Source organism: Ictalurus punctatus, chromosome 28, assembly GCF_001660625.3.
Source record: "Ictalurus punctatus breed USDA103 chromosome 28, Coco_2.0, whole genome shotgun sequence".
Taxonomy (NCBI): domain Eukaryota; kingdom Metazoa; phylum Chordata; class Actinopteri; order Siluriformes; family Ictaluridae; genus Ictalurus; species Ictalurus punctatus.
In genome coordinates this window covers 9948080-9960957 of record NC_030443.2, presented here as the reverse complement: position 1 = coordinate 9960957, position 12878 = coordinate 9948080, and the positions used below count along the sequence as shown (strand labels likewise).

General features: G+C 38.9%; 3 protein-coding genes and 4 non-coding genes across 11 annotated transcripts in view; 2 read left to right on the top strand and 5 right to left on the bottom strand.

The window, feature by feature from the left end:
* The window catches only part of pole3 (polymerase (DNA directed), epsilon 3 (p17 subunit)), a 20085-nt gene extending 17707 nt beyond the window's left edge, over positions 1–2378 (top strand). Inside the window, exon 4 of the mRNA XM_017460754.3 lies at positions 1618–2378. Within this exon, the coding sequence (XP_017316243.1) occupies positions 1618–1796 (179 nt within the window). The 3' untranslated portion in view covers positions 1797–2378. The remainder of the gene's footprint in view (positions 1–1617) is intronic.
* Positions 2379–4075: 1697 nt separating this feature from the next.
* rpl12 (ribosomal protein L12) lies at positions 4076–9716 on the bottom strand. 3 transcript variants are annotated; one of them, NM_001200112.1, is given in 9 exon segments: positions 4081–4117; positions 4119–4124; positions 4203–4206; positions 4208–4315; positions 4577–4663; positions 5156–5237; positions 5630–5728; positions 6026–6099; positions 9556–9688. In NM_001200112.1, coding segments are annotated over 9 exon segments (504 nt in total). In that variant the 5' UTR covers positions 9593–9688; the 3' UTR covers positions 4081–4110.
* Positions 4401–4527, bottom strand: LOC124626513 (small nucleolar RNA SNORA65). The gene has a single exon (XR_006981380.1). It is a non-coding gene; the product is annotated as a small nucleolar RNA SNORA65 (small nucleolar RNA).
* LOC124626512 (small nucleolar RNA SNORA65) lies at positions 4774–4900 on the bottom strand. The gene has a single exon (XR_006981379.1). It is a non-coding gene; the product is annotated as a small nucleolar RNA SNORA65 (small nucleolar RNA).
* Positions 5826–5952, bottom strand: LOC124626514 (small nucleolar RNA SNORA65). Its single transcript, XR_006981381.1, has one exon. It is a non-coding gene; the product is annotated as a small nucleolar RNA SNORA65 (small nucleolar RNA).
* Positions 6193–6319, bottom strand: LOC124626511 (small nucleolar RNA SNORA65). Its single transcript, XR_006981378.1, has one exon. It is a non-coding gene; the product is annotated as a small nucleolar RNA SNORA65 (small nucleolar RNA).
* Positions 9717–9791: 75 nt separating the features above from the next.
* The window catches only part of lrsam1 (leucine rich repeat and sterile alpha motif containing 1), a 23403-nt gene continuing 20316 nt past the window's right edge, over positions 9792–12878 (top strand). Inside the window, exons 1-5 of one of the 3 annotated variants that reach the window (XM_017460389.3) lie at positions 9792–9936; positions 10195–10331; positions 10450–10506; positions 11795–11839; positions 11952–12029. In XM_017460389.3, coding sequence (XP_017315878.1) covers positions 10260–10331; positions 10450–10506; positions 11795–11839; positions 11952–12029 — 252 coding nt within the window. In that variant the 5' untranslated portion in view covers positions 9792–9936; positions 10195–10259. Of the gene's footprint in view, positions 9937–10190; positions 10332–10449; positions 10507–11794; positions 11840–11951; positions 12030–12341; positions 12449–12878 lie in introns of those variants that run through there. The other 2 variants (XM_017460388.3, XM_017460390.3) reach the window with 2 other exon arrangements.

Sequence of the window (12878 nt, the reverse complement as noted above, 5' to 3'; positions counted from 1 at the left end):
CTCATGATCATTGCAACTCCACGAGGTGAGATCTTGCATGGAGCCCCAGGCCGAGGGAGATTGACAGTTCTTTTGTGTTTCTTTCATTTGCGAATAATCGCACCAACTGTTGTCACCTTCTCACCAAGCTGCTTGGCAGTGGTCTTGTAGCCCATTCCAGACTTGTGTAGGTCTACAATCTTGTCCCTGACATCCTTGGAGAGCTCTTTGGTCTTGGCCATGGTGGAGAGTTTGGAATCTGATTGATTGATTGCTTCTGTGGACAGGTGTCTTTTATACAGGTAACAAGCTGAGATTAGGAGCACTCCCTTTAAGAGTGTGCTCCTAATCTCAACTCATTACCTGTATAAAAGACACCTGGCAGCCAGAAATCTTTCTGATTGCGAGGGGGTCAAATACTTATTTCCCTCATTAAAATGCAAATCAATTTATAAAATTTTTGACATGCATTTTTCTGGATTTTCTTGTTGTTATTGTCTCTCACTGTTCAAATAAATCTACCATTAAAATTATAGACTGATCATTTCTTTGTCAGTGGACAAACGTACAAAATCAGCAGGGGATCAAATACTTTTTTCCCTCACTGTACATGGTTTTTTTTCCCCACTACAGGCCTATAGTAGGAAAGTATGTGATTTGGGACACAGCCGAACTCTTGTTCGCCGTAAAACGTAAAACTGTCATGTGTGATCGTGTCCTGTCGCAAGATGCGGTGAAAACTCCCACACGACGCTAATAATGTGATTAAGGTGTTTACATGTCACTACTACACATCCATAATGCGACTAAAACAGGAGTACTCCACCTGTCTTAATTAGATTATTGCTTACTTCGATTATGACCTTAATTAGATTAAGGTAAGTAAAAATTGCTGTTCACATGGTAGTTTCTTAATTAGACTATGGTCTTAATCGGATTAAGAGTGGATTATTGTTGTCCATGTAAACGCAGCTACTGTCACTGTAAACAAACGCCAAATGTAATTTATCATTCCCTTGATTTATTTATTTTACACAATTCATTTACACCTCTCTAAAATGCATTATTGAATTCGGCAATAAAACTCCCCCTCCCTCACGCATGGAGTTGTGGGTAATATTAGCTGAAAAAGTGTCCATGGATCGACACTAGCAGAAAAAGTGGGAACCTGGGAAATTGGATCCCCATTTCAGCATACTACGATTTGGGGCATGCTAACTCTCATCTCAGATACTATTTAGTACAGATAGTAAGCCACTTGGGACGCAGGGGTGAATAAGCTGATAATTCCTATTCCTCAGCCGAGTACGTGTGTCTGTTGAATGTGTGTATGCCTTGTGGCTTGTTTAAGCCACGTTTTAAGTTTAAAATGTAGAAATACCTTTTCCATTCATGTATCTATGGTATCTCTAAAGTTGCATTTCTTATTAATATCAGTTTTGTTATATAAATTGTATTTTTGTTAACTGCAGGTTTAGAAACTGATTTCAACATGACATTGCAATAGAATTTTTCTCCAAATGTTTGTTGTGTTGATGTTCTGTTACAATCCACATGTTCAGCATTTATAATTCCTCAGAGTCTGCCTTTTAGTGCTGTCACTTCTATCTAAGCATGCAAATTGCTGTCTGTCAACAGCCTACAAAAAGGGCCAGAAGGGGAAAAAAGAGGCATCAGAACAGAAACGTAAGGATAAAGAGAAGAAGAATGGCACGGAGGAAAATGACAAGAGCAGAGAGGAAGAGGATGAAGAAGAACACACAGAAGATGAGCAGGATGGAGAGAACGAGGGAGAGGAGGAGGACGTGGAGAACTGAAGGGGAATGGCAGAAGTTCAGCACTATTTTCTACCCACCCCGTTTTATAGAGACACTCTAGTTGTGTGTCCACTTTGCAGAAGAAGAGGGAGAGAAAAGACAGCCAGCACTTGATTGCTATGAAAACTAAAATTAGGCACAGAGGATTAAAAGATGATGATGGCGGCTTCCCATCTCTGTCCTGTTTATAAGAACTGTCTAAGTTCATTTTGTACTTGTCATCTTCACCCACATGAGGAAGTTTAGAAATGAAAGTAGGCCATATCAGTGTACCTGTAGATTAAAGAACAGACTGAGAGAGTGAAAAGTTGGAGCTTCTTTTTTTTTATGTAATTGATGTCTGCAGGTGAAGTTGTACTGTTAAAGTCATCTACGTCTTTTGGTGCTTCATCAGGGGATAGATCGTACAAGAAAGTCTGGCAGCATGTTCAAAAATTCAGGGAATGTGGAAAATGCATTGCTGAAATAGAGACGTGGATGTTTTTGATAAGTTTCCTCACATGTGGGTCAGGGCTTTGCAGGCATCTGGCCTTGAGAAATGTTTTAATATCTTCAAATAAATTTGTACTTTTGTAAGAGCCAGTCATCCCACGCTTGGCTGTTTTTCATATTAAAGGGTTTTTTGCATAAATGTTTGCTACATTCACATGTGGTCTGGGAAATTGCAGCCAAAGTAATGAAGCTACATGGAGGATTCATTTCGAGATGAAAATTCACTTAAACTTTGGCTGAAGTTGTGTTTTGTTCTGTGAAACCAGGCCTTGGTCAAACCGGCCCTTTCAGGTAGCTAATAAATTCAAGTTTCATTCAGAAAACTTTGTTCTGGAACCCAAGGCAGTTGTACAGAAAGTTACATTTAGCCATTTGGATTGGATGTAAGCTAATACAGCTGATGGCACACAATCTCTAATGTAATGGCCATGTGTTTGTTGGCACGCGCATCAATAGAATTATCATGTAACCAAGGCAAGTAGCTAGAAAAGCATTAAGTCTTAGCATCTTTGTTCAAGCATATCACAACAGAATACTATGACCAATCTCTGTATTAATGGCTTAGTTTGATGCATCATTTGAAAGACCTACTAAAAATGAGGTGATTAAATATTAGGATAGTCACAATCCCATAAACATATCTTACAATACGATACCAGCTAAAGCGTTGGTTGTGTTAGTGTTAATAGGGCAACACTAATATTTGTTAATTCATTGTTCAGATTTACAAAAATAGATATCAAATCAGTCCATACAGGATTCAGTGACTGCTGCAGCTTTAAAAAAAAAAAAAAAAATTCCAATGCAATATGGAGTTTTTTTTTTTGTGCTTTCTTAGAGAAAACTACTTGAATTGGCAAAATTGCAATCACACATTTGTTGGTAAATGAGACCTTTTATCTGTACTCGTGTTTCATGCACGTGAATCGAAGCGTGCTTTGGCTGAATGCACACTGATGATGTCACGATATTTCTTGGCCCAAATCTGCAGTAATTCTGATAAACTGCCACATATTTCATGTATTGTTCCCTAGAGCAATGAAATCATGGAAATGATCCTCAGAGTACCAAGAATGAACATCTTAGGACTAAGTAGATGAACTTGGAAATGAACTCCAAAAAAGAAATCAAGTTAGTTAGGGACATTTGCTTGCTTATCAAACATGGCTAATTGTAATAGTCACACAGGGGTTAGCCTAATGTTAGCTTGCTTACTAGCTAACAAAATCTTTAAAGATTAAGATAAAGAATCTGGGTTGAAAGAAATGGCGCTAACCTATGTGTATTCAGCAGGAATATCAACTGCTGCACATTGAACATTACTTATGATACTACTGTATTAACAAGTACTATTTAAAAGATTGTGGCATTGGCAGTATTCTGAAGCACTCTTAATACCATAGTACAGGTACAACACTACTAAATATAGCCCCCTATTGTTCTGTCATGTTATCATGAACCTAGCAGAATGGGACCCTGTAAGTCTTGCCACCATGTTATCTGAACATGGTGCAACAATTCACTATTGGAGTAGTCAGTTTAATCTTTCTGCACATCATACTAGCCTAGTTGGGTTTCTTTTCAATTGCAAACAAACCAACAATAGTTTAACAATTAGCTGTCCACTAAAATGCTGACTTGCAGGAACAGAAACTAAGTGTATCTGACAAAACTAGTTTCCATTTCAACTTTTGGTTAAAAAAAACAAACAAAACAAAACAAAAAAAAAAAAAAAAAAACAGCTTACATCTGATAAATGTTTAAAAACCCACACACAACCACCACAATTTATTTAACAAATTTTATTTTTCATTCCTCTGTGTCAGCCATTTAATCCTAAAAAAAAAGAAAAAAGTTTAGTACTTAATGTGCGCAAAGGAAAAAAATAAATCAGAGCACATGTCTTGTACTTACAGATGGGCACTCCTGTTTGCCGCTGTTGATGTCATCAATGACGTCATGGGGTAGGCGGCCATCGATGGTGCAGCCAACAGACTGAGCCGTGCCCAGAATCTCCTTAATGGTTCCTGAGGAGACAGCACAAACTGTTCGTTTAATCTCACCTGTCAGATCTGAAAGCTTTCCAACCAGCAGTATGAGAGAAGATTGGAAAGATGTTCCAGGCCTTTCGGCACAGAGTTACCCATCAGAATGAGCAGCCCTGCTTCCTAGAGCTGGGTTTCTCTCAGCCTCCACTGGATCATACCGTGTCACTCACACAGACTAGCATAGTGGCGGGTGGCTGGAGGAAAATATCCGCATTACACAAATCCAAACTGTATACACACCTGAGAGCTCCCTGGCAATAGAGCGTGGCCTCATGACTCTGGCGATGTTGACGATCTCATCAAAGGGAACGCTGCCAGAGTGTTTAACTGCAGGAAAAGTGCCCCAGTTAGAGCTAGCACAAACTCGCATTTCTTTACCATTTACATTTAATTTCTCGAGACGACTGTATATTGATCAAGTGTTAAATCCGTAGGCAATTTGTTCCAGGCCTTTCGGCACAGAGTTACCCATCAGACTGGGCAGCCCTGCTTCCTAGAGCTGGGTTTCTCTTAGCCTCCACTGGATTATACCGAGTCACTCACACAGACTAGCATAGTGGCGGGAGGCTGACGTACTCTAGCTAGGACCAGGGGTTGTGCAATTCTGATCCATGTCCGCTACACACTTATGACTTAATCATTTAATTTCAAATTATTTATGGAACTCATCATAAAAAAATAAAAATTCCATGGCAAACTTGTGTAATCAGAGTCAACATTACTGAACTTCAGAGCAGTGTAAGCTCATGTAGGGATGAGTAATCACATTGCACAAGTCTGGTTAAGACAAACGAAGCTCTAGCAAACAGGGCTACTTACTGTTCTTGACCTTCTTCCTGTCACGGGGAGGCTCCTTCAGGGCCTTGATGATGAGGGCAGATGCAGAAGGAACGACCTCAATCTGCACAAACAAGCCAAAATACTATAAGCACTGCAAAAATGAATAGCTTCTGGTATTAGAGCAAATTCAGACTGATGTGCTAGCTGAAGCTACATTCCCAGTCATTTCCAGTAGGAGTATATGTTTCAGTTATGATTCCATCAGCAACAAACAAGATTGTGAACCTTAATTTTACACAGGGTAGCAAGATTGCAGAATAACAAACATGTTCTTTGCTTCAATAGCATGACGGAGTAAACAGTCTCTTGTTTTAGTTTTAACCGCTAAGCTACCAGCACCCATTTATCTACCAGAACCACAAAAGGTGGACTGTGTTGACTCAAAACACATATCCATGTCAAAATCATTTTCCTCCAATGAAAACGCTGTTTTAAGACGGAGGGAAGGCTTACCGCTGCCTGCCTGTTCTGGATGGTCAGCTTGACAGTGATCCTCAGGCCTTTCCAGTCACCGGTAGCCTTGGCAATGTCATCACCCACTTTCTTGGGGGACTGGAAGAACAAGCATCATAATGCAATTAGCCCCATACATTTTCTAAATCCTGATCTGTGCCCTCATTTCAATACTATATAGTTACACGCAGGTTTCAATTGTTCCAGGCCTTTCGGCACAGAGTTACCCATCAGAACGAGCAGCCCTGCTTCCTAGAGCTGGGTTTCTCTCAGCCTCCACTGGATTATACCGAGTCACTCACACAGACTAGCATAGTGGCGGGAGGCTGATCAACATGAGAAACAGAACTCATCCTCTAGCCTTGGGATATAAAAGTATGTGAGCAGGTAACTTACCAGACCCAGAGGTCCAATTTTGGGGGCCAGAGATGAAGTGGCACCGACCTCTCCACCTGTGCACCTCATGTACACTGGGGAATTAAAAAACAAAACAGGAACAGAAGTAATTATTAGTGGTCTGGCTGATGTAGAAACACACGTCATGAAACATTAGCCCGTATTCAGTGTGTTCCAGGCCTTTCGGCACAGAGTTACCCATCAGACTGGGCAGCCCTGCTTCCTAGAGCTGGGTTTCTCTCAGCCTCCACTGGATTATACCGAGTCACTCACACAGACTAGCATAGTGGCGGGAGGCTGATCAATTAAATGTATGTATAGATTATACTATCTAGATTTGTCATGCCTTATCCTAAATGAAAAGGTTGAACTCATGCAGGTTTACAAGTTCAATTGCAATTATTCTCTTTAATAGAACAAAGCTGTACATGGCGAATAAAAGCCCCCCCCTAACAACACTGTTATTCAGATAATCTTGCAGTATATAAGAATATACAAAAAAACAGAACAAGAATTCAGCTTCTTTAAGACAGAACTTATAAAGCCTTAATCAAAGGCAGGGTTGCATAACAAAACTGCACATCAAGCAAAATAAAAGCAAAGACCTCTGCCCTTCTGTCACTTCAAACCCCAATGCCCACATTTTAAAAAGTGTCAGATCCACTCAGATAGGTCATGTTACAGAAATAACGTCTTCAGTTTGAATTAGATCCACTGGGGTCACACTTTGCACCTATGCTGGCTCCCAGTCCCCACTACACATCGTGGAGGGGTGCTGCTGCAATTTAAATTATGAGCACATTAAAGTGTTTGAGTTTGGATGCACGTAAATCTATTGTACGAGACGTTTAGAACAAAATTAGGCACGTTTCAAAACCATAATAGGTGAGCTTTAATATAAAAGGTTGAGAAATTCTGTAGTGTGTTCAATGTGTAATTGGATAGATTATAGACATCTGTCACAATCTCAAGTTAGTTTTTTTTGTTCTGCCCTAATCACAATGAGATTTTTCTGTTGTATTTTAAGTTTAAGGAGTGTAAGTGCCCTTCTACAGCTACCTCACCTAATTTACATCCTTGTAACATTTGTCAAGACTACGCATCTCATTGTGTTCAGTCATTTGACACCTTCTAGGATTTTGGGGGATTTACACAACCCCAGTCATTGAACAATTGGTGTTCTCCCCAACAACTTTATTTTCTAAATTATTTTTTCCTGTGTACGCGACGTAATTTTTTTGATTATCAAAAGCTTGGCGCAGTCCTGCATCGTGGATGAACAGATGCGTTTTTATTTTGATCAGGGTCTCACTCGAGCTGAAATAGCTGTCTGTCAGCAAGTGAGAACGGAACTGACACCGTCTCTCTGACTACGTTTACATGGATAACAGCAATCTAATGAGTTGCTTTTAGAACACTCCTTTCTTGTTCCTGTTTGTGTTATAACAGTTCGATTAATGGCAGGTGTCATTACGTCCCCATAAGTATGCGGTTTCGGACACAGCCATGCTCTTTGCTGTCACACTGCCGTGTGAATGTGTCCTGTCCAAAATGTGGTTAAAACTCCCAGTGTTGTGAGATTAAGGTGTTTACATGTCTATAATGTGATTTAAAGTAGGAATACTTCATCTTTATTTGACTTGTTTACTTTGAGTATAACTTTAGCTGGATTAAGGTAATCAGAAATCGCCATTTCCTTAATCAGTATTAATCAATCAGGATAAAATCAGAATATTGTCCATGTAAACGTATGAATGTGGGATAGTCAATCCCTACAGCAGGCAATGGTGAAGACACCAAAGTGCATGCAATGCCAGTCATGAAAAAGCAGCTATTTTATGTAGTGGTCACAAGAAAACTACGGTGTGATAAAATAATGCATGGCTGCTTAAGGCTTCTGTAGGATCCGGTTTTCTATACAGCCCTCGTTTCTGTTTACGGAGTTAATGCATCCTGGCTTACAGAGCCACTTGGAGTGCGGTCTCCAGCATTCTAAACCGCATGGTGAGAAGTGTACAGAAGATATTGTACTATGAGGCTGAGACTCAATCAGTATAATCTATACTATAATCTAAACTATAATCCAATATTAACCCAATTAAGACAATACTGATTAAGAAACTACCATGTAAACAGCAATTTAATTATCTTAAGCCAATAAGTCATACTCAAAGTAAACACAAATTGAATTAAGACATGTGGAGTACTCCTGTTTTAGTCGCATTATCAACATGTATTACAGACATGTAAACACCTTAATCACATTATTAACATTGTGTGAGTTTTCATCACATTTTGCAACAGGACACGATCACACACTGCAGTGCTCAACTGACTGACCCAAAAGAAGAGAGCACAGCTGCGTCCCAAACCGGGTACTTACGTACTATAGGCGGCGAAATACATCTATCTCGGCTACTATATAGAAGGCAAGTACATGGTTTGGGACACAGCCCACAGCTTCAAACCGTTGTCTATTAGCACATATAGCATGACAATGAACCGCACTTGAAGCATTCGTAAAAATTTTTATAAAAAACAACCAAAACTGTACACCGTCCCATAACGAAGACCAACTGTATGTTGATACGTGAAATTCCGGAGTGACATCAGACGGTGTGGCACTGTGATGTAATGACGTGTGCTGTTAATGAACGAACTATGTTCTAGAACACAAAACGGGTACATGAAAGGAATATTCTAAAATCGACTCATGTATACACCTTAAATCACAATATTGACTTACTTAGTAAGGTCATTAATTAGATTATGGCTGTCCATGTAAACTTAATCATTGATTCGCTCTAAACTCCAAATTTCAGAGAGCATACTCCGCTCTGATTGGTCAGATGTCCTAGTCTGTTGATTGGTCCACTGCGGTCAGCGTGAGTCGAAAAGGAAACGACCATAACGAGTTTCAGCTCATAAGATATCGAGCAAGTCTTTGAGAATCGTGATCTTGTATTTGTTACATGAACCAACCCTTTAAAAAAAAAAAAAAAAAAGTATATATATATTACGCGTGATTACTATAGACTAGAAACATTGTTAAAGCGGAGTAAGAGTGTTATTACACTCATAGCGGTTACATGGCCTTGTGCAGTCTCCTGCAGGGTTACACAGCGCTAACCACGTGCTCTATAATAGACTATCATAATCCTCAGGAAACAGCCCAGTGAAGCAAAAACACACGCGACGGTGGGGTACTTATATGTTGTGCTAGCTAACCAAGTAATCAGAAGCTAAACAACTGAATAACTGAATAAAGGCAGTATAGCTACGATTTTAGCTAGCTGGCTTGCTAACTTGTTCACACACAGAATAAACGTGCCGAGAAAATATAGATATGTAGTTTCTACAGACTCCTGTATAAAAACTCACCCACACACAGTTAGGGTAGGATTTATCTGTGTGAACACCACAAAACCAGAGCCGGGAAGCACACAAGGCCTCGTTAGAGTCGAGGCCTGTGTGAAAGAAGAAACCGTCCAAACTTTGCACCTGAATATTAGCACTTTTTTTTAACGTACCGATTTTAATCTCGTTGGGGTCGAATTTAGGAGGCATGTTGTCGCTGAGCTCAGTGCGGCTTGAATTGGTGAGGGTGTCGGATGAACCCGGATTCGGGACGACCGATTTACTGTTGCACCTTCACCACCTGAGTGAAAAAGGGAAAGGGCTTAGAGGCTCGTGGAGCGGATTTATATAGGACCTCTAACTATCGCGAGATTTCCGCGAGAATAAACGCTGCGAGATTGTAAAGTATCGCGAGATTTGTAGTCACCGTCAGCGCCGTCTGTAGAAATATTATTGTGAGTGATGTCAGGAAATGTTATGAGGAGGATTTCGTTTTCTGTTCAGTCATTTCCACAGCGGTAAATTCACGGTCTGAAGAGTTAATCATCGGAAAGGTACTCTATAAAGAGGAGGACGACATATTTTTATATATATATATATCTAGATGTACAAATGTATGAATTATTTTTGTAATCCAATAACAGCTAGCTAGCCAGCGGCCTGGTTATCTGTAATAAGTGGGTTAAAAATAAAGGAGGTGGATCGTTCACTAGCTTTATATCTCTAATGGCAGTGACTGTTAGAAACTGAGTTAGAGTCAAACCTGTCAGAAGGGAACCGTTGTCACTTTACTGCACTCTTCTGAAAGACAGAAACAGACTGTTTATGGAATAAACAGCTGACGACAGAAGGGAAGGGCAGAGTTTGTGGCTTCAGGATGCCTCTGTTCTACAAGAAGAAGAAGCCAAGTGAGGAGTCCAAGAAACGCCTGGAGTATCAGTTGTACCTGGTCAGTATGAGAAGGTTTCTGGTTTTAAGGCCTTGTGGTTGCATTTTAAGTACATTTTCTTACCAAAGTATTGTAATTCTATGTATAATATAGAAGAACCTGTATGTTTTTCTGTTAGTCTAAAGAAGCCGGAGCAGATGACATCCTGGACATTTCAAACTGTGAGCTTTCAGAGGTGAGCAGCATCCTGAACTGGAATATGTGCTATTTATCTAAGACAGACGTATCGATCCTGTTTTTATATCTTACGACTTTACGTTGGTCAGTTAGACTAACTGAATGAACTCGTGATGTGTTCAAAAACTGAATTTCAAAACAAAAAAAAACAAAAAAAAGTTTTTTGTTACATCATATTCAAGGGCGTAGATTTGCATATGGATGTCCCTACCAATAATTTGGGAAGGCAGAATTTTAGAATTTAGAATCTTTTAGTCTTTGATCTGTTGCTTTGTATAATTTGTATTTAAATGTAAATACAGATCTTAATGTAAATATAGATGTTATATTTTAATAAACCATTTGCTTGTCCACATTAAACAGTGCATTTTTTCCCCCGGGGTGGGTGTCCCTACCAATATTGAGACCAAACCTACACCCTTGATCATATTTGTGTGTCAGGAGTTTACATTACCATTCTTTTAATGCTGACAACGATGTCAGCTCACAAGAGATTTCACCTACACAATACGCTAACAATAAAGAAAAAGAGCAAAGACATATCTGATATTTGAGCATTTTGTCAATTTGTATTTCTAGTTTTGTGTAAATTAAAGAGTGTACACTAGGGCTGGGCAATATATTGATGTAATATTGATATGATAAATGATTACGTGTTACACTTTACTGAGATATCGCTGGTATGGTAATGAATTTTTATTTATTTTTTAAAAAATGTAATAATTACAAATTAAATAATACTGAATGGACGCTGTTGAGGCAGTGGTCCGAATGAAAATTTCTTTTACATTTTAGAAAAAAACCTAATCTTCTTTTAGGCATTAAAGAAAAGTATTGTCAAAGTCGTATTTTTAATGTATTTTTGTTTATTTTACCGCTGTTTTGCGGTGGACGGTTTGTTCGCTAAATAATATATCGTGATACGCATCATCTGTTGTAGAAATGTCCTCGATTATCGTGATCTGAGATTTTTGTCATGTCGCTCACATATTTTACTGAATGCAACTTTTCACCCGAACGTTGTGGGTCATTTTACTTATGTCTTTGCGTTTTTAATAAAATAATAAAATTAGGTTTCACGATGCAATTCAATTCAAGATTTTGTGTTCACGATTCGATTCAGTTTGATTCTCAGAAAATTTGAACAAAATTTGAATTATTGAAAAATAATTTCTCAATGTGCATGTATGTATACACTACAAAAATAACTAAAATTGTTACGAACAGAGGTTTAATATTGTTTAAAAAAAAACAGTACTAAAAAAACATCGTGTATTTATTCATAGGTTCCGTCCAGTGTTTTCTCCATGTGCAAGGTGCTCCAGAAAAAGGTGAAAGATTATTATTATTATTATTATTATTATTATTATTATTTTATATATCACATTGCTTAAGCTGGAGTAAGAAATGTAAGCTGTTGTTATAACACTTCTTTTATTGCAGGTGCTCATCCTCTGTGGAAACGAGCTCAAGTCACTGGTCCCCAAAAGCTGTGCCATAAGCGCTCTAGCTACTATAAAGGTATTAAATTCAGGAGATATTAAAGACGATTAAAAAGATATTAAAGTCTTGGTCCTTGGTGTTCAAGCTCAGAGGGAGAACCTTAACAAGAAACTGCACACACCGGCTTTAAATCCACGTCGATAAGCGAAAAATCGGGGAGTCGTCTTTTACCCAGATCTCAGTTTTGAACTTCACATTAGAAACATAACTACGAATGCATTTTACCGTTGGAAGAATACCGCCAGAGTGCGACTGTTTCTCTCTCTCTCTCTCTCTCTCTCTCTCTCTCTCTCTCTCTCTCTCTCTCTCTAGCCAATACAGAGACTCTGCTGCATGCTTTTATTACCTGCAGGATTGACTACTGTAATGCTCTGCTTTCTGATCTCCACAAGAAGAATATATCTCGACTTCAGTTGCTTCACAGTTGAGCTGCACATGTATGTGTTGATGAAGACCAGAAAGAGAGCACACATTACACCACTTCTAAAGTCGCGGACTGCCTGTTTCTTTTAGAATAGATTTTAAGCTCCTTTTATTGGTCTATAAAACCTTTGATCTGACTTATTTGTCAGATTTGTTACTATCTTATGAACCTTCCAGAACCCTCGGGTCTTCAGGTAGTGGCCTTGTAATGATACTCAAAGTCAGGACAAAAACCCACAGTGACTTTTATGGCCCGCATCTGTGGAACATCCGTCCTGAAGACCTGAGGGTGGCAGAGAATGTTGATATTTTTAAAACCAAAGTTAAGACATTCCTTTTCAGTTTGGCTTTTCATTGAATTTCATCTCCCAGTTTGAGTCTTTTTTTAAAAACAATCTCTAATTATAACATTTTGTTTATAGTATTGATTAATACTTTATGTGT

What these genes read in the sequence shown, in the direction of transcription:
- rpl12 (XM_017459352.3), bottom strand. Translation starts at nt 9,592, where the DNA reads ATGCCTCCTAAATTCGACCCCAACGAGATTAAAATCG. An exon ending in CAGGAAGAAGGTCAAGAACA is followed by an intron (nt 4,664 to 5,155) that starts GTAAGTAGCCCT and finishes CTTTTCCTGCAG; the next exon opens with TTAAACACTCTGGCAGCGTT. An exon ending in TATTGCCAGGGAGCTCTCAG is followed by an intron (nt 4,316 to 4,576) that starts GTGTGTATACAG and finishes CTGTCTCCTCAG; the next exon opens with GAACCATTAAGGAGATTCTG.